Source organism: Pan paniscus, chromosome 11 (genome assembly GCF_029289425.2).
Source record: "Pan paniscus chromosome 11, NHGRI_mPanPan1-v2.0_pri, whole genome shotgun sequence".
NCBI classification, from domain to species: domain Eukaryota; kingdom Metazoa; phylum Chordata; class Mammalia; order Primates; family Hominidae; genus Pan; species Pan paniscus.
The window spans coordinates 73,779,143-73,799,274 of NC_073260.2; the positions used below are offsets into that span (position 1 = coordinate 73,779,143).

Consider the following 20,132-nt stretch of genomic DNA (forward strand, 5'->3'; position numbering starts at 1 on the left):
GTTCCTGTGTTAATTCACTTCAGATAATGGCATCCAGCTGCATCTATGTTGCTTTAAAGGCCATGATTTTATTATTTTTATGGCTGTGTAGTATTTCATGGTGTATGTGTACCATATTTTATTTATTCAAGCCACCATTGATGGGCATCTGGGCTGATTGCATGTTTTTGCTATTGTGAATAAAGCTGTGATGAACACATGGGTGCATGTGTCTTTGGTAGAATGATTTGTTTTCCTTTGGGTATATACCCAATAATGGGATTGCTGGGTTGAATGACAGTACTGTTTGAAGTTGAGAAATATCCACCTGCTTTCCACAGTGGCTGAACTAATTTACACTCCACCAACTTATATGGTTGCGTGTGCATAGACTTGTTCTGAAAAAAAAGCAAGGAAATATCAGTGGGTAACTCAGTGGGGTAGTACGGAGGGCTGAGGGTTGGGCTAACACAAAGAGATTAAAATTTCCCCTTTATACCTTTGTGTATGTTATGATTTGTTTAATATTCAAATATCACTTTTTTAAATTAAAAGACAACCTCTTTTTTTAAAAAAAAACCCATTTGTCATAATAGTGTATTGTATTTTCTACTAAATGAGTAGATTATAGTTGCTCTTGGCACAAGGAGGAATGGGTAATTATGTGAGATGATGGATATGTTAATTTATTCCACTATAGTAACCATTTTACTATGTACAATACATGTGTCCTAGAACATCATGTTGTATATTTTAAATATACATAATAAAATTTATTTTTAAAAAAATAAGAAAAGGTTTGTGATAGGTGATTAGTGGAAAGAAATCAAGAGCTGTCAAAGGTGGTAGGGGATGAGAAGAGCAAAGAGAAAGATCTGAGATTCATCATGCAAGCAACTGAGCAACTCTAAGTAAAGTTAAATAAAGCTAATACATATGTAGGCATTTTGCTTTCATATAAAGAACATATTTTGTTCCCATGGAAGTTAACGCAATTTTTACCTATTCATATATTTATCCTTCCTAGCAAGGATCAGAAATTTCTGTCTTTGTTTCTTCATCATTCTTACAAGTGGGAGCACCAGGGCACACTGGGGAAATGAAGTCACTTTAGACTTCAGGTGTGGGGCCCGGTGAGGTCACCTGGTGTTAAGTCTCTACACTGGTGCTCAGGCTCTCTTGCTGCTGCTGCTCCTGTTAGGTGTGCATATTTTCTTAGACTATAAACTGCTCCTATGCTGTATTAACTACTTCATAGACAACTGTAATCCAATATTTGACAGAATAGGAACATGGTAATACCTTGATGCGATCCTTCATCCAAAATAATTTGAGACAAACTAATTCTGAAGAAAATTTATGTTGTACTTTTATAGTCACAGGGATAACTTTTGTTACATGCCATATGCATATCGAATCTGTTTCCAAAAGGATGAAAACAAAGGGGAATTTAAGCACAGAAATTATATGTATCTATATAATTTGGGGGTGGGAACATCTTGAAGTTGCTGATTGCTATTAAGCAAATGCTGCATTCTTTAGCAAATAAGTAGCATCAAAAAGAAAAACCAATATTCTCCCTCCCACCTTCTGCGCCTGAGCCAGCCTTTCACCCTTACTTAATGAAATGGAGCCGTTGGTGCCTTTAACTCCTCTTTCATTTAATCTCATTAATGCAGCCTGTTGGGATTGAAGTTGTGGGTTAACGCAGGGGCAGTCTTCAGACCTCCCCAGTGAAAAGTGTCATATTTTTCAGTTAGACTTTTAATTGCTACGTCAAAATGTGTGAGAACCAGCTCAAAACTAAAGCTGACGCCACTGGTGAGTTTTACATTTTCTTCTCTCTTCTGACATTTAGCTGTATGGACCATCCTCCAGGCAAGGAAGTAAGCATTTATAAGCTCTCAGCAAAATAAATTGATAGCTAGGTGTGGGGACAACAAAATATTTTCTGACTCAGGAATGTATATAATAAAACAAGTCACTCAGGCTTAATTTTACACTGGAGAAGATATTTATATATAAATACTGTCATATCCTGGAGTGAACTACCAAATGCATAAGTTTCAAGATTAAATTCAAGTCGTTATCCACCACATTATACTAACATTAGGTTAATCGTATGAACATCCTTCTCACAGTTTTGTAGCTTTGATTTTGGTCATCAGCATTGCTATCATGTTGATTTTATTTTTCTAAGTTTAAAAAAAACTATTTGATTTATATATATGATACCAGATGCTTTATCATATGTAAGAAATATATTTTCAAACATAATAGCTATTTGGTTGAATGATTATTAACTATGAGGTGAATTACATTTGAGTTTTTCTCCTAAATTTTTTACAAGTTAGTGCATAATTCTCTAGACACACATTATCTCATAATATAGGCAAATTTGGAGCACTTGTTTTAAGAATATTTCAGGGTAAAATGATTTATTGTAATTTCCTTGCTAGTACTAGATAGCAATGCACAACAGTTGGAAATATTAAAATGAAAATTGATATAATTGTTTCAAATAATATAAACACTGCATTGTTCAAAAAAGTTCCTGATCAAACTAAACTCCTTTAAATATATAAACTCAGAATCACATCTTTCCACAATGCTTATAGCTTCCTGGTGCTTGTATTTGTAGGAAAAAAAGTAGATACTGTTTCTGTGCAATTACCAATTTCAAAATATATGCATTTAAAGATTTTATTGGTGAAATAAGCTATTACCAGCAGATTGCATTTCTGACATCAATGGAGTCTTTAAGTAACTATTTATCCTTGCTACTGACAGATTTACTCAGGATATTGTTGCTGCTGTTGTTCAGAAATTAATAACACTAGACATACTAACGTCTATGTACTTAATCCTCTTTGGGTCTGAATCACAATAAGCAGGGGCTCACAGGTGAACAGAAATGTTTCTTTCTCCTCTGATTTTGTGTTTAAAAAACATGAAGTTACCTTCTACTGTAAAATTACATAAAACATAGTGGCCGATTTTAGGGGTTTATGTGCACACACACACACACACACAATTCACTTTTTAAATGAACTATATGAACAAATGTGTTTTTACATTTTGCAAAGAGAACCAGATATTTCTCTTTCTCCACTTAAATTTTAGTGGAATTAAAATGAATATCCCAAATTAAAGCTGTAGCTTTAAAAAAAAAAAAAAGTTCCTACGGTAGAATACCTGGTGCTAGGCTTAGTAATTCCTAGTTTTCAGTAATCTCTTTCTCGTCTAATATTCCCACCACCCGCCCCCCCGCAAAAAAAACTCTGCCTCTTTAGAAGTAATTCAAATGTCTAAAAAATGGAAAAGAAATTTTTTGTACCAATTCAATTTACATGGTAGCATCAAAATGCCCTTGCTACAAATTAACGTATAAGAAACACAGCTAACAAATGGAACAACCGTAAGTATCTCCATTCAAATATTAGTATAGATCTCCAAAAGATCATTAGATTGTTCTACTTGTTAAAAAAGCAATTTGAAAGATGGAAATTTGTTAAAGTGAAATTTGAAAATTATAATGTTATTTCTCACTACTTTTTGTGGCAATTATACAGAGTGATGTTGTCTCTGGGAATAAGGGACAGTCGACATGTTCATACAACAACTTCACCAGCTTACATAAACACCGAATAAAGCTGTTAGGGATTAGGTGCAGCATGCTGGATCTGATGCGCTCAAATATAAGATATCTCGGGTCCCATAATATTTAGGATTATGCTGGTAATCTCTTTAGAGAAAGTGTGCAGTATCAGCAGAACAGGCGCTTCAGTCTTTGAGGGAGCTATTCACTAATTCTACATTTGTTGGGTGACTAAGCCTCCACCTCAGTCCCACACTGACACCGGGCCTTTGTGACATTTCGCGTAGGGTGAAATTATAAGAGGGAGCTTCTACAGTGACGTTCTAAATTATCATTTTGCTCCTGAAGCAATTTCTGGTGTGGTGTGCAAATGAGAATACTTTCCTTTAAATTCTGTATGTCTCCTTTTCAAAAAGGCCACCTGGGTAAAGACAAACTAAACTCAAACATGCCTTTCTCTAACCTCTGAAGTCATTCTTATCTCTAGAGATGAAATAAGAACTAAAATTATCTCTTTAATTCTATAATTTCCTTTTATTTCAAGATTCAATTCTGAAGCAATGGAGGCTAAATTGCAAATTTGCTGGAACATAAATTATATAACAACGTAATTTTCAGTGCAGAAATTGACAATATATTTAGTCATTGTAGCATCATCTATGTTCAAAAAAATCAAAGCTCTTGTAGATAATCCAAACAATCACACACACATGCACACACACACGCACACACACACGCATGCCTATAAATACCTCACCTATATTCTATAGTTTGTGTATGTAAGTATTTGGGGCATCAGTGGCTAAAGGCACATTAAAAATCAAAAGTGTCTGCAAACGTGAAAAAGGGACAAATAACAATACAGGCAAATTGTTAAGATGTTATGAACCAGTTAAATAAAGTTACTATTAGATTAGGAAGAGAAATGTTAGTAGAATACTAACATTCTAATCTTACATGGACATTGTCCCAGTGTGGGGTGATAGTCCACTCACATACCTCATGAGAAGATATGATGTCACTTTTATTTTACCAGGTTTCTTTTTTCTAAAACAAAGACATTGAAATTGGTTCTGATCACTATATTTTAGAACATAGCCTCCTTCTTTTCTCTGCCGTCCTGGCTCGTCTCTTTTTTTAACACACTCAAGAGATTTAGTCTTTCTTTGCCACCAACCAGAAAAAGACATGTTTTACTTATTTTCAAACTCTCTGAACAAGTGCTGAGAACTTCAGGAATAGTCTCTACTGCATCTATCAATGAACACAATGAGAAACAGCGTGTATGCTTTCTACACCAAACTTTAGTTACTTGACTTTTGCTCGTGTGTGTGTGTATATGTGTGTGTGTGTATATTGTGGGGGGTGGAAGGCCAAAGGTTATTGTCCCAACCTTTGAATTGTCTGACTCCAAGTAGATAATTTAATGGCTTTATATTTATATTTAACAAGCATGCATTGAATCCTTGGTCTTTTCAATTATTCTGGAAAATAATGCAATATAGGAATTGCATCTCAGAATACAGTGAATAATACTTGGTTGAACTATATGAAATTGGCAATATTAACATTTTTTGCACAAAAAGGTGGCAATTTCATATGATTCGACTTGATATATGGTTAGTGACTACAGATTAAGGCATGATTGATAATTCTGGAAGCATTCTGCTACTAGTTACTTTTCATTTAACCCCATTAACTAAGTCTCCAAAATAAACAAGTAATCTGAAATTATGTTCTTGTTATTAGATTTTCCTTTTTCACTCTTCAACCACCAACTTTAAGATTGCCCTTTCCCATTGCTATTTACTACTTGAAACTTGCTCACTTTCCAAGACCTGGCTCAAAAGCCACCTCAGCACCAAACCTTCCCAGCTTCCCCCAGTTCATATTAACATCGTCTTCTTCCAGGTTTATTTAGCAGTCACCTGTCTGCCCTGCATTCAGGTGATGTAAACATGTGTGGCTGTAGAATTATAGTATTCATTGTGAAGACAGAAACTTAGTTTTGCACATAACTGTGACCTAAAATAAGTAGATGTTGGCTGAGTTGTTTTTCTTATTTTTTGAGTTGGAGTCTTACTCTGTCGCCCAGGCTGGAGTGCAGTGGCGCGATCTTGGCTCACTGCAACCTCTGCCTCCCAGGTTCAAGCGATTCTCCTGCCTCAGCCTCCTGAGTAGCTGGGATTACAGGTGTGCACCACCATGCCCGGCTAATTTTTGTATTTTTAGTAGAGACAGGGTTTCACCATGTTGGTCAGGCTGGTTTCATACTCCTGACCTCATGATCCGCCCACCTCAGCCTCCCAAAGTGCTGGAATTACAGGAGTTGGTTGTTCTTAGGATGAAGGGCTGTTGAATTTTGTCGAAGACCTTTTCTGGATCTATTGAGATAATCATGTGGTTTTTGTCTTTGGTTCTGTTTATATACTGGATTACATTTATTGATTTGTGTATGCTGAACCAGCCTTGCATCCCAGGGATGCAGCCAACTTGATCATGGTGGATAAGCTTTTTGATGTGCTGCTGGATTCGGTTTGCCAGTATTTTATTGAGGATTTTTGCATCGATGTTCGTCAGGGATATTGGTCTAAAATTCTCTTTTTTTTGCTGTGTCTCTGCCAGGCTTTGGTATCAGGATGATGCTGGCCTCATAAAATGAGTTAGGGAGGATTTCCTCTTTTTCTATTGATTGAAGTAGTTTCAGAAGGAATGGTACCAGCTCCTTTTTGTACCTCTGGTAGAATTCAGCTGTGAATCCGTCTGGTCCTGGACTTTTTTTGGTTGGGAGGCTATTAATTACGGCCTCAATTTCAGAGCCTGTTATTGGTCTATTCAGGGATTCAACTTCTTCCTGGTTTAGTCTTGGGAGGGTGTATGTGTCGAGGAATTTATCCATTTCTTCTAGATGTTCTAGTTTATTTGCGTAGAGGTGTTTATAGTATTCTCTGATGGTAGTTTGCATTTCTGTGGGATCGGTGGTGATATCCATTTTATCATTTTTTATTGTGTCTATTTGATTCTTCTCTCTTTTCTTCTTTATTAGTCTTGCTAGCAGTCTATCAATTTTGTTGATCTTTTCAAAAAAACCAGCTCCTGGATTCACTGATTTTTTTGAAGGGTTTTTTTGTGTCTCTATTTCCTTCAGTTCTGCTCTGATTTTAGTTATTTCTTGCCTTCTGCTAGCTTTTGAATGTGTTTGCTCTTGCTTCTCTAGTTCTTTTAATTGTGATGTTAGGATGTCAATTTTAGATCTTTCCTGCTTTCTCTTGTGGGCATTTAGTCCTATAAATTTCCCTCTACACACTGCTTTAAATGTGTCCCAGAGATTCTGGTATGTTGTGTCTTTGTTCTCATTGGTTTCAAAGAACATCTTTATTTCTGCCTTCATTTCGTTATGTACCCAGTAGTCATTCAGGAGCAGGTTGTTCAGTTTCCATGTAGTTGAGCAGTGGGAGTTGGTTGTTCTTAAAGTACTCCTTACTTGTCTTTGCTGGACCCTCTCAGATGCTCCTCACTATCTCCAGCAAAAGAAGCACCTCTGTGCAATTCACTTTTTTGAAAAATTAATAAACATTTTTAGCACCACTTTAGATTTACAAAATAATTGAGCAAATAGTACATAGAGTTCTGTGCACTCACCAACCCCCCAGACACAATTTCCTCTATTGTTATTTTGCATAAGTATGGCATACTTGTTACAATTATAAACCAATACTGATACATTATTATTAACCATTTATTCTTTGTGTTGTACTATTCTATAGGTTTTGACAAATCTGTAATGATGTGTATCTGTCATTACAGTATTGTACAGAAGAGTTTCACTTCCCTAACAATTCCCTGCCCTTCACCCCTTCATCCTCTTCCTCCACTCCAAACCCATGGCAACTAGTGATTTTTTAAATTATCTTTGTAGTTTTGCCCTTTGAAAAATATTATGTAGCTGGAATCAAACTGTCTTGTTTCACTCAGTAATATCCATTTAAGTTTCCAACATATATTTTCGTGGCTTAATAGCTCTTTTTGTATTGCCAAATAATATTTCAAAGCACAAATGTACCACAGTTGGTTTGTCTGTTCACCTGTTGAAGGACATCTTAGTTGTTTCCAGTTTTGGGTAATTATGAATGAAGTTGCCATAAATATTTGTGTGCACGTTGTCATGTGGACATAAGTTTTCAGTTCAGTGGTAAATACCTAGGCACACAATTGTTAGGTGGTTTGGTAAGACTATGGGTAGCTTTGTAAGAAACTGTCAAACTGCCTTCCAAAGTGGGTGTACCATTTTGCATTCCTAGCAGCAATAAGCAAACATTCCATTTGTTCTGTATCCTCTCCAGCATTTGGTATTATCAGTTTTTTAAGTAGGTTTATAGTGGCACCTCATTGCTTTTAATTTGCAATTCCTTAATGACATATGATATTCAGCATCTTTTCATATGCTTATTTTCCATTCATAAATCTTCTTTGGTTAAGTGTCTATTCAGATATTTTGCCACTTTTTGAATTTTAAGAGCACTTTGTATATTTTGGATTCAAGTACTTTATTACATACATGTTTCACAATATTTTCTCTCAGTCCTGACGTCTCTCCATTCTCTTAATGCAATTTTATTTTTAACATAGAAAAGTTGTATTTTTTTTTCATTTTCTGAAACGATATATTTTGCTCTTTTTGAATTATTCTCCAAGGAATAAACTCTGCCTGGTCATTCTAAATTATCTCTGAGACCTGGTTTTGTGGTGTGCCCCATCCCTGTCCTTCAGTGAAGGTGATGCTGTGTAATCACGAGCTTCCTGTTGAAGGTTTAAACTAAATGTAGGCTAGAGAAAGGGGTTTAGAAAAAAAATAAGGAACTAAAGACAGACGAGTTTTATTTACTGAAGCAAATAATTCTGTTTCTTCTTTTCATAACTGGATAAAATGAGCTATCAAGTAGAGTACATGTCTTCATATAGAGAGCGAGAAATAAATAAAGTTCTCTTCACAGAGAGGAGAGGTTTGGGAATGGAGATCCTGAGGGGTAAATTATAGAATGTATTGCTTTCCTCTTTTTTAGAACCTCTGAAATGTTATCGTGTATATGAATCACAGAGATGCTGTTACAACCCAGATTCTTTTTTTTTTTTTTTTTTTTTTTTTTGAGACAGAGTCTCAGTCTGTCGCCCAGGCCAGAGTGCAGTGATGTGATCTCAGCTCACTGCAACCTCCACCTCCCGAGTTCAAGCGATTCTTCTGCCCTAGCCTCCCGAGTAGCTGGGACTACAGGTGCGCACCACCACACCCAGCTAATTTTTGTATTTTTAGTAGAGACAGGGTTTCACCATGTTGGCCAGGATGGTCTCGATCTCTTAACCTGGTAATCCACCCGCCTCAGCCTCCCAACATGCTGGGATTACAGGCATGAGCCACCGTGCCCAGCCACAACCCAGATTCTTATAGGCCCAGGGTAGGAGCAAAATGCTGCATGTCTATCAGGCACCCAGGGAAGGCCAATGCTACTGGTCAGGGACCACACTTTGAGTCAGCAAGTCTCAGGACAGCACACAACAGATGAGAGGAATGCCATAAATATCCATCATGACCATTGAACTCCGTGTTAACTAATCTGCCTCAATGAGACAGGACAGCTTTTCACATGTTGGATTTCCAGAACTACCGTGAATAGCCAAAATGAGTTCATTGCTTGGTTTCAAAAAACTGCTTGATCTCCCTTACCTTTATCAAAAGAAGTACCATTCAATTTTTAAAATAGAAAAACTGTATGGTTTTTAACCGTTTCGAGAGAGCCTTTGTCAGTACTGAGTATCCAAGGAGCAAGCTAGTAGCCACAACCGCAAGAGTGAGTGTACAGAAGAGGGAGGTGCCATTACCAAACATTGCTAGAATGCGGAGAAAATGTGGGTGCAGGTAACAATCATTAAATCTGCAAAGGAAGCCTGGTACACTGGGTGTTAATTACAGTAACGCAAGATATTTCTGGAATATGCTGTGTTCTCTTTTTTCTGCCTTGTCAATTAGTGGCCAGAGTTTTCTCTCTTTTTTTTTTTTTATTTTCTTCTAATCTTTCAATTATCCTACTGCCTTTATAATCCAAAGGAAATGCCTAAAAGGCAAAAGCAGAGACCACTTTTCCAGAATCCAGGGAAATTTAAAATTCCATCAGTTCTTACAGTTGCTAAAACTGTGGCTACCTGGACATCACAGAACAGTGCTTCTCAAACTCGAATGCTAGCCTCGGGATCTCATTCTAAAGCAAATTCTGATTCAGCTGGTCTTGAGTGAGTCGTGGTAGTCTGCAGTTTTACCATGATCCCCGGAGATGCCAGTGCCACTGTTCTGTGGACCACACCTTGAGTGGTCGAAAAGACATTCACTCAACCTGAATAACGTCGGGTCCCACACACAAGTTATCCCATTATAATTAAAATGTTGACAGGAAAATATGAATTTAATGGGAATTAATTCCTAAAGTATGAGTTCAAAGCCGCTACAACTTATAAAGTGATTTACTTTGTTTACAAGGGGAATATTTAACTTATCAGTATTTTCTCTTAATGATTATACTAATTGCTGTCGTTATTTGTTGGTCTCATGTTCTGTTGTTTCAGTCCTCTGGGGAGTGAGCAAACACTTCAGGGGTAAATGTTCATATGTAAGATAAATCAGCCTCTATTGTGATAATCCTACACATGATGCCTTTGAAAATGATCTTCTTTTGTCATTATCATATGGTAGTAATTTTTTTCTTAATCTAACTTTCGATGATAAATGGTATAGGGAATTAAAATAATATAAAGCCAAATGTATCTTTAAGTTATTTAGGAGCTATCAGCCATTGGAACAGAAAACTCACACAGCCCACCACCCAGAGTATTACAGAGAAGACCCCAGATGCTGATAGACGTGAGAGTGTTATAGTAGAAATTAGAGTGCACTGAATTTCATGCACCATATTATATATTTAGACAGGAAGCTGATGTTGAGATGCACTCTGCACTGATGAGATACACATGGGCACAATCCAATAACAGGAATCTTTTAGAATCACCACCTTCTAGCATGGTATAGCAGCCGAAGTTCAAGACTTTTATATTTGTCCTCTGAGGATCTTATTTTTCCAAGATCCTATCCCATCCCAACCTTGGGGCTACTGTCTGATGAATCACAGTTACAGTGGAACTGGTTCCCAGGGATACCTGCTGCATCACAGACCTTTGGCTTTGTTATTAGGTGACATCAGAATATTTTGTGCCTAATAGAGATAGATACTTATCAGTCTGCCAGTGAGAGAGGGAAAGAGTACAAACAGAGATTTTTAACTTGGATTTGTCGCAGATGGTAGATGAGATACAATTTGGGTAGATGAGATACAACTTGGGCTACTGAGACCATCTGCAAAAGGATTTTTAACCAAAATAGTCATCTTTATTGGAAATTTCTACATGTGTAAATTGTGCTTTACTCAGACATTAAGAGATTTAATTGCACTGCCCACTTTTAGCATAACTGTAAAATTATGGGAAACAGAAGCTAACAGGTGAATCCAATGTCCTAGAATGTAGTCTGTGTCTAGGAATACAGTGTCCGGTGTCCAGGAATCATAGCCGGGTCAGATGTCCTTAAGGCAAAAAAAAAAAGAAAGAGAGCAGAAAACAAAGATGCTACAAGTATAGCCCCAAACCAAAAGTGAGAAAACAGAGAGAATTCCTGGTGACTCTTTAAAATGTTCAGATCTGGCCTGTCCCTGGGTTTTTCCACCTTCACAGGTGATTTATGTGGTAGAGAAAATTCCTAGCTAATAACTTAACTCATTTAATTCCCAATGGGTGCCTCATCATATACAAGAATCACTTGGGGGCCTTTTCCAAAATATATATCCCCCACAATCTCTGGTTCATTCTCTTTATCCCAAATATGAAAAATCAGACCCAGCATGGTGGCTCATGCCTGTAATTCCAGCCCTTTGGGAGGGCAAGGCAAGCGGATCACTTGGGGCCAGAAGTTAGAGACCAGCCTGGACAACATAGCAAGAGTCTGTCCCTACAAAAAATGTAAAAATTAGCCAGGCATGGTGGTGCACACCCACAGTCCCAGATACTCAGGAGGCTGAGATGGGAGTATCCCCTGAGTCTGGGGATTTGAGGCTGCAGTGAGCTACAATAACACTGCACTCCAGCCTAGATGACAAAGTGAGACCCTGTCTCAAAAAAAATTAATATTGCTTATTGCCTCTTTTATAAGAAGGAGTATATCAAATCTCGTGGTTGTACTGAAATAAATAAAACACTTAGAACCACTACTTCAAGGAGTTATAAAAATTCTCCTTTAGACACCATAGAAAACAAAGTATGATCTTGTCCCTCTCTTCAATGGATTTAAAATGCCCAGAATATAGGAATGGCCAAGTTGAATTGTAAGAGTTGGAATGGTGAGAATTGAGAGCCATAAGAACAAACACAGTAAAAATGTTACCTCCAACCAGAACTTACGTGAAAAGTCTGTTATTATTACCATTCTTAATGGATGCTTTTAAGAGTTAAGGTATTTTGTTGAATCAATGTGATGCATTTTCTAGTTAACTCATTAGCTGGATTAGTTTATATAATCTTAACACCTGCTGTTACTAGCGGAGGTTCTGAGGGGGCAGAACTAAAAATGTGTGTGTTTTGACACGCAGGAAGAAGTGAAAACATGGTAGTTTTGTGCAAAGTTGTGGCAAGGAACTCTAAACAAAGAAGGGGTTTTCAGGGGGAGCTCGGGGGAGAGAATTGCCATCTTCAAAGAGGGAGAGAAATTTTGTTTATTCCATAATTGTTGAATAGGATCTGCCTGCCAGATCACTAGATAGTAAACTAATTGTACTTCATCAATTGTTCTAATATAAAGTAAAGCAGCAAATTATTTTAAATCTTTCATGACACTCTTTGACACTGTCATAATATTGTTTCAAAAAAGATAAAATTATATAGCATTGATTTTATAAACAAAAATATTAATTAATACATAACATTTTAACTATAGTCTCCACAAAGGATTACCAATAGAAAAATATAAGTGAAATGAATATCTAAGAAATTGAAAAAATGAAAAATGAATAAACCTCACTCAAGCCATCTCTCAGGGCATTTCAGTTCCTCTAAGTTTGTCTCTTAGGGAATACTATTGTTGAATAAATCCATGAGTCAAGCAAAATACAAAGGTCAAACTCTTTCTTCAGTTTCCTTCTATAACCTTCATTGTAACAGCTGGTGAGGTCCAAACAACCAAATCCTCCCAAGATGTTCAGTTGGAAACCGTAGTCAACAGCATGTCACTAGATCTGTATTCACTGTAAGACAATTCCACAAGAGCCTATGCCTGTTATAGTGGCAAGATATTGAGAAATGGCAGGCATTGGAGAAATAATGGGATTTGTTGTTCTAATCAGTTTGTGAAATGCTGTCTGGAAGATGTGCTTTATAAAACACATAGTATAGACCGGGCATGGTGGCTCACACCTGTAATCCCAGCACTTTGGGAGGCCAAAGCAGGCGGATCACAAAGTCAGGAGATTGAGACCATCCTGGCCAACATGGTGAAACCCCGTCTCTACTAAAAATACAAAAATTAGCTGGGCATGGTGGCGCACACCTGTAGTCCCACCTACTGGGGAGGCTGAGGTGGGAGAATCGCTTGAACCAGGGAGGCGGAGGTTGCAGTGAGCTGAGATCGCGCCACTCCACTCCAGCCTGGCAACAGAGCAAGACTCCATCTCAAAAAAAAAAAAAAAAGTATAAACTATAAAGCTGCAGCTCAGAAGCAGTTTATTTCCTTACATGAGAGAAAATGAAAAGAATTAGTATTTTAAATGACTTAAATTTACCTTTACCTATCATAAACCTCAGATGATTTATTATATTGCAATAAGTTAAAATGGTCACAGATTTCCAAACTGATAACCCCTTTCCACACACAGCTGTACACATATACCATTTTAAGTGACTTATTTCTCTTTAAAAATGTTGTTAAGATGTTTATAGTTCTTCAGGATTACATGTTGAGCCTGGATTATAAATATGTATAAATATGCAGATGCTCTATCAAATGTTCCTTATCTCATTTGTATTTCCAAAGTTGTGTAAGATAACCTCTGTGGCTTTCAAAAACATCTTGTCACACCCCAGGGGGCAAATTATCTCTATTTTCATTTCCTTTAAAGTTAGATCATTTTATAATTAAGAACTTATAGAAGCAGATTCTCCCCACGTGTAAGCTACTCCCTGGGGAGTAATTTATGCAAAGAGAACCTTTGACTTAATATTATATAAGCTAAAAACTATACAATGGATAACTGAGATTTTTAGTCAATTTTGTAATCGTTATAAAAATCCAACATTTGAAAGGTTATTGCTAAAAAAAAAAACCATAGTACAAATGACTTGCTGTGTCATTTATTAGATTATTTTTAAATGAAAAGATCTTTGATAAAGGAATAATAATGTGGCTTGTCATATTTTGTGTCCAAAAGTTTTAGAAAACCAGTTAACAATAATGATTGATGTGATGATGATGATGATAATGAAGACTAACATTTCCTAGCTCTTCAGCATTGTACAAGGTGCTTCTACATAAAATATCTGTTTGATCCTCACAAATCTATGAAGTTTGTCAGTTAAGCTTTATAAACTAGAAAACATAAGATCAGATATTTTATCTTGGCCGTGGCTCCAATCATTAACAGACTAAGGACTGGAGTCCAGAAGGACAGAATAGAATAACATCAAATCTCATATTTTTCTCCTATCACAAAATCTTGAAAACAAATACTAGCTCGTGTAATCTAAAAGCTAAAATAAAAAGAAATGAATAGAAATGTGTACTTAGTCTCACAAGTATTTTAGAGGTGACTTTGTCTCTTCTGTTTTTTTATCATTAGCTCTTTAGCTGGAGCTATTGGAGTAATATAGGAATTTAAAACTGTAATCTTATTTTGTCTGTGTGGAAGTCAGAGAATGGTTACTGAATGAAGTATCAGGATATTTAGCTAATTTCTGGTTGTCAATTCCCAAATCACCTCAAAAGCAGAACTTAACCTGGATCCTCAATTTTTTCACATGAAAAATAGGCACACAACACTGAGGTTTTTTTGCTTACAAAGATGATTTGAAATTTCTGTGAAATATTTACTTTTTTAAAAATTCAATGTACTGCCCTAAAGCTAAGTATTGTCTTTTTTTAAAAATGTAAAATAATAAGAAAAAGAGGGCAATGTCTTGCATTTATTTGTTTTGTATATGCAAGAGTGAGAAACTGTAGAAAAGCATCCAAGTGGCAGATTGATATACAAAGCATTTTGAAGTATATTTTGCATAATTATTTTAAATTGGAAGAGGAAATAGCAGATCTTCTAGTGTGTATAATTTTAACAACTCTTAGAATACTATCAGACATAGGAATCACTACATTCTAAATAAATTTTGTCTCATGGATCCATCCATAACCTGTGTGCTGATTATTTAAAATCATCTTACCAAGAGGTTCTATATACAGGACTTTACACCAAATTGCACACATAGAAAATAGAAATCCCATGCCCCACCATATTCCACCAAAGTAACTGCCTTACCAACAACCCCATTTCTGTCCAACTTACTACCTTATCTCAGCCTCTTGGCTAGGAAACTAGGAGTCACCTTTGACTCTTCGTTTCCATATCGGTTCCCTTTTTTAATCATATAATCTAGCTTCTGCCTTTGAACCATCTTTCTATTTACATCTTCCTCTCCATTTATCCTACCACTTATGTAATAAGCCATGTTTTTATTTCCTAACACCCAAGTTAGAAGTAATCTTTAGTTGGTCTTCTGCTTGTTTATGGGTAGCCTGCCAAACTCACCTTTCTAAGGTGAGTTACTTTGATCGTTTCTTTACCCTGTTCACTTCGTTGATTCCTTATGGCCAGTGAGATCAGATGAAAACCTCTCTGCCTAACCCCAGGAACTCCATAATCTGGCATCAACCCTCTAGCCAATCATCTGACCTAAATTTACATTATAGCCAAGTTATTGTCTCAATGATCACAATCCACAATCATCCCAGGCCTCCAATCTTTTTTCATTTCCCTTCTGCCAACAGAAATGCCCTTTGCCTTTCCCTTCGGCCTAATTAAATCCTACACGATCTTCAGAATCAACAAAAATGCCTTCATCTCCAATGAAACTATTTCAGTTTGTATTGAATTCATATTTAGTACCCTCATAATTTATCCTGATTTCTCCATGTATTAATTTCATTTTATTAATTAGATTATTAGTATCATTAGCATATGTTATCCTCCATCAATAGCCTTTATTATTTTAGAGAATATATACAGCATGCTCAGTAAATATTGGACTGATTTATTATTGACATTTTTGTAAGTAAACATCCAGCCACACAATGTATAAAGCTACCATGCACTGCTCCCTCCCAGAGTTTTGCTTTATTTATGTATTTATTTTAAATATCACTGAGGTAAGGCCATGTGAAAGATCTCAGTAACTTAATGTTTCAAGTGCAAAATAAGAAAAGAAAAGCCGTGGGTTCAAAGGCTTTTTGAGTCCCACTACTTTTAAGGTCAAATTCACAAAGGAGAAAACAGTGAATGCAAGACTGGAAAACTGGTTTCTGGTTGTATTTTTTTAGTTTGAGAAAAACGAAGCAAACTGTGGCAGAGAAACGTACTTTGACTTAGAAGAAGCTTAGGACAGCCATGCAAATACTAATGGATGACTCCCACACCACCGCTCACACCCGAGTATTTTCAAATACAAACATCAAGGCAGAGATAGATGGGGAGAGAGATAGGAAGAGTGAAAGGAGAAAGAAAACTTCTGTATGCTCAAAATGTCTGTTTTCTCCTTTCAGCACAAATTGAAGTGATACCATGCAAAATTTGTGGCGATAAGTCCTCTGGGATCCACTACGGAGTCATCACATGTGAAGGCTGCAAGGTATGGGACTTTCATACAGCACGGTTCTGTATTTGCCTCAGGCATCTGTGTACCTTACAAGATGCGGTGACACCTTTTTAAGGAAGGCTGGCTAAAGGATCCTTCTGCCTGCTGCTGACATTCAGGAATTCTTGCGTGGTGGGTGGGAGGGTTGATTTTCTGTTCTTTTGCCTTTTACCTTTTTGTTATTGTCTAACTGGTCAGCAGCTCCTTAAAAATGGATGCGTATTTAAAACCTTGGATTATTCACATTTACAGAGATACAAACACTGACTCTTGCTGTTTTAGCAGTATTGTCTCCAGTAAATTCCAAGGCACTTATTACTATATGAAAAAACTAAAGGTTAAAATAAAGATTATAAACTAGTAGGTATATATTTAACTTTCTGCTTGAGAAAGAGGAAGTCAAGGTAACAGCTACAATATGCATATGGCCATCCTTTATTCTCATGTTACAGGAAAAAAAAAAAAAGAAAAGAAAAGAAAACTGGAAGCATGGTATGTTAGAAGCCGACGAGATTAACTCTAAATCGACTAAAATTCACCTGCCCCCACCCACCTCTTCATTTTCCGATGAGGTCCTGAGGTATAAACAAGATTATGTCATCTGATCAACATCATTGATTCAGACAGTAAAGAACAGAGCATGGCCAAAAACATGGGGTTTTTCAGTCTCAATCCAGTGTTCCACTTCCAGACAGATTCCACTCATCCTTCCCGTGGCAAACTAATTCCTGTGAGCAAGCTGCTTTCTTAAATAAAGAGCTGGAGGAATAGCAGTAAACATAGACTTAATCTGAAATAAGAGAATGTTGAAATTTAACAGTAAGTTTTAATAATGAATCCTTAGAAGGAAAGAAAGTGAGTGTGAGAGACATAATAGCCAGGGGAAATCAAAACAGTTCTATAGCTAACGCTAAAGGACCATGTGTAACCAGAACAAATAAAATGCAGCCACAGTCTGGGAAGGAAAGGTAATATGCTGGTAAAGTTATTGGCAAGAGCAATTATATTTTTGATCAAAGAAGCAAGCAAAGTGAATTATTCTTTTAAGGCCAGTAAACTGAAGGAAGTGTAGTACAGTCATAGAGTCTAAGATCTAATCTTAATCTTAAACAGGATTTCAAATATAAACAAGGCAAAACACACTGTAACTGTCAAATACTGGTACTGTGTGATAAATTGACAATGCCTTCCTAATGGTCTCAAAAAGGCATGAGTCTTGGAATTAAAACTGGAGTGAAGAAAAGAAAAAGAAATAAGTAAGAATAAAGTGGGAGAGGGAAGAAGAAGGAGCATGATATTAACGTACTAACCTGTCAACACACTGCTCTACTTTAAAGATGATTAGTGATAATCTATTTGTGAATATCGTGAGATGTTCTTCACATTCTGTTCCTCTGCAGATCTATAATTAAGAATTGCATGTTGTCCACTTTAATGCAATTTTTCAACTCATCAAGAATAAACAAGAAAACAAAATTATGTCAGCAATTTTTTACCCTCCTTGAATAAGTTATTACTTCCTCTAGGCAGATAGACAAATAGTTTTCTTCATAAACAGTAATAGTTTAGGAGTCAGAATCCTCTCCATTGAAAGTATTTCTACCATTCTATTGGCTTGTTATGCAATCTTGAGAGCTCTGGTTTACATAATATCTACTAAAACTGATTTTTAGATCAATATCAAAATGGAGATGTTTGGCATTTGATTGTATAAGCTCTATCTGAAAAATGTGTGATTTCAAAAGATGGGGATATGTTCAAGTTAAAAAGCAAAATATTTTAAACAGTAATTTCCAAAAAAATTTAACTAGTGCACAAATATAACCCAGCAAGCCAATAGCCAAGAACAAGTGTCATCTTTTCTATTTAAAGGAAGAATCCACAATCAAAGAAATTATGCTGTTATTATGAAGCATACTCTGAGGTTTTAGTCAAAATGGCACTGTACACCACACTATTTTTTTTAAATTCATGGAAAAAACCCACATTTGTAAATATGCTACTTTTTTCTGCAAATACAGAACTTAAAAATTCTCTTCAGAATTTGATGTCAATGTCAGCACATTCAGTATCAACCTCTGAGTTTTCATAATACTGTTTTCAAGTCAACATAAACAACCCATTCTAAATAACATCAATTCAGCTTGTGCACTTATTCAAATTTCTATTCATTCAATAAAATTTGGAACGCAATCTCTTTTTCATGCCAAAAACCTCATTTGCAATAATGAGCAACAGATAAGCAAGAAACGAGTCGTAATTAATGTCAAATTGGTCTTAAATTAGGGCTGTAGCTGTGACTTCAGAAAAGTCTTTTCTGTCCTGTCAACTCTTTTGCTAAGTAGCACTAGAGTATCCAAAGATAAAAACCACACAATTCTGTCTTAAAATGTAAATTTCAAGTCATCTTTAATCAAGACTGATGGGCTGAGGTTATGCTTCCTGACAGTTTTCATGGTATATAAAGTACATCATTTCAATCCCTGGGAGCTTACGTTTGATCTCCATTCTAAGATGCTCCATGAATTCAGTCAAACTGGACAGTCAGATGTCTCATTCTGCAATCACTGGTTTATTAAATAAGGAATGCACTTGGATCTATAGGGATGAAACTAGTCCCTGTTGAATGGCTAAGCCAGTTGGGACTCTCTCTCTCTCTGAGGAGATGCTCGGCCATACCTCCGTGTCTGAGTTTCCTCACAGGTTGATCAAGCTCTCTTCACCAGTGCCACACTGAGCCATATTGGAGCTGAAGACAAAAGGAGAATGAATAACACAGATCCTTTCTTTAAACTATTGGGTATTTTTGCATTAATGTAGATTTTTAACACATTGTGTTAAAATATTGTATTTTCTAATTACAAAAATTTTAGACGACCTTTAAATGTTGTGGGCAAGGTGTTTGCCTCACTAGGCGTACCTAGCCCTGGCCCTGCTTGTTCATCCTGTAGATAGTTGAGGAAACACAGAAGCTGTTTGAGGGAAGTCAGGGGATCTATTCCAGGCTTCTTTGCAAGATAGGCATTGAATCTACCATTCCTGAACTTTTCTAGACTTCCTCCATCCAAAAGATGATGCTATGGGATATCTCTTCCCAAAATTTCTCTTAGAAAGCTTAATGTAGACCATGATTTTGCTCATGACACGTTGCACTTTTCCTTTTTTGCTCTAGACAATTCAAAAGCAAAGAGTAATTAGGGAAATCGATTACATGAGTCAGTGAATGGACGAATGATAACTTATCTATCTCGAGAAAATGCTTATTTTCCCCAATAGAGTTTTCTATAAGACAACTAAGGAGAAATCTTTTAAAAATCAACTCAGCTGTGGATTTATTTAGACAAGCAGTGTATGGTCACTGGCAGTTCATTTTGTACCTGATGAACCCAAATGTACTTGCATGAAGACATCTTACACTGAGTAGCCTGAGGCCAAGTAGAGACCATTCATTCAGTTTTTACTTAGTACTTTTTGTTGTTAGACAGCTTATATATAATATTTTCTTTTTTCAATGGTGTGGTTGATTATTAAAAACAACTTTCCAGACCCAATCACGGTGGCACACACCTGT

The 20,132-nt window shown here is 36.4% G+C and overlaps 1 protein-coding gene across 1 annotated transcript in view; it reads left to right on the top strand.

The window, feature by feature from the left end:
* Positions 1–20,132, top strand: part of RORB (RAR related orphan receptor B) — a 195,565-nt gene that overhangs the window by 116,416 nt on the left and 59,017 nt on the right. The window contains exon 2 of the mRNA XM_003822192.6: positions 16,470–16,555. Coding sequence (XP_003822240.1) covers positions 16,470–16,555 — 86 coding nt within the window. The remainder of the gene's footprint in view (positions 1–16,469; positions 16,556–20,132) is intronic.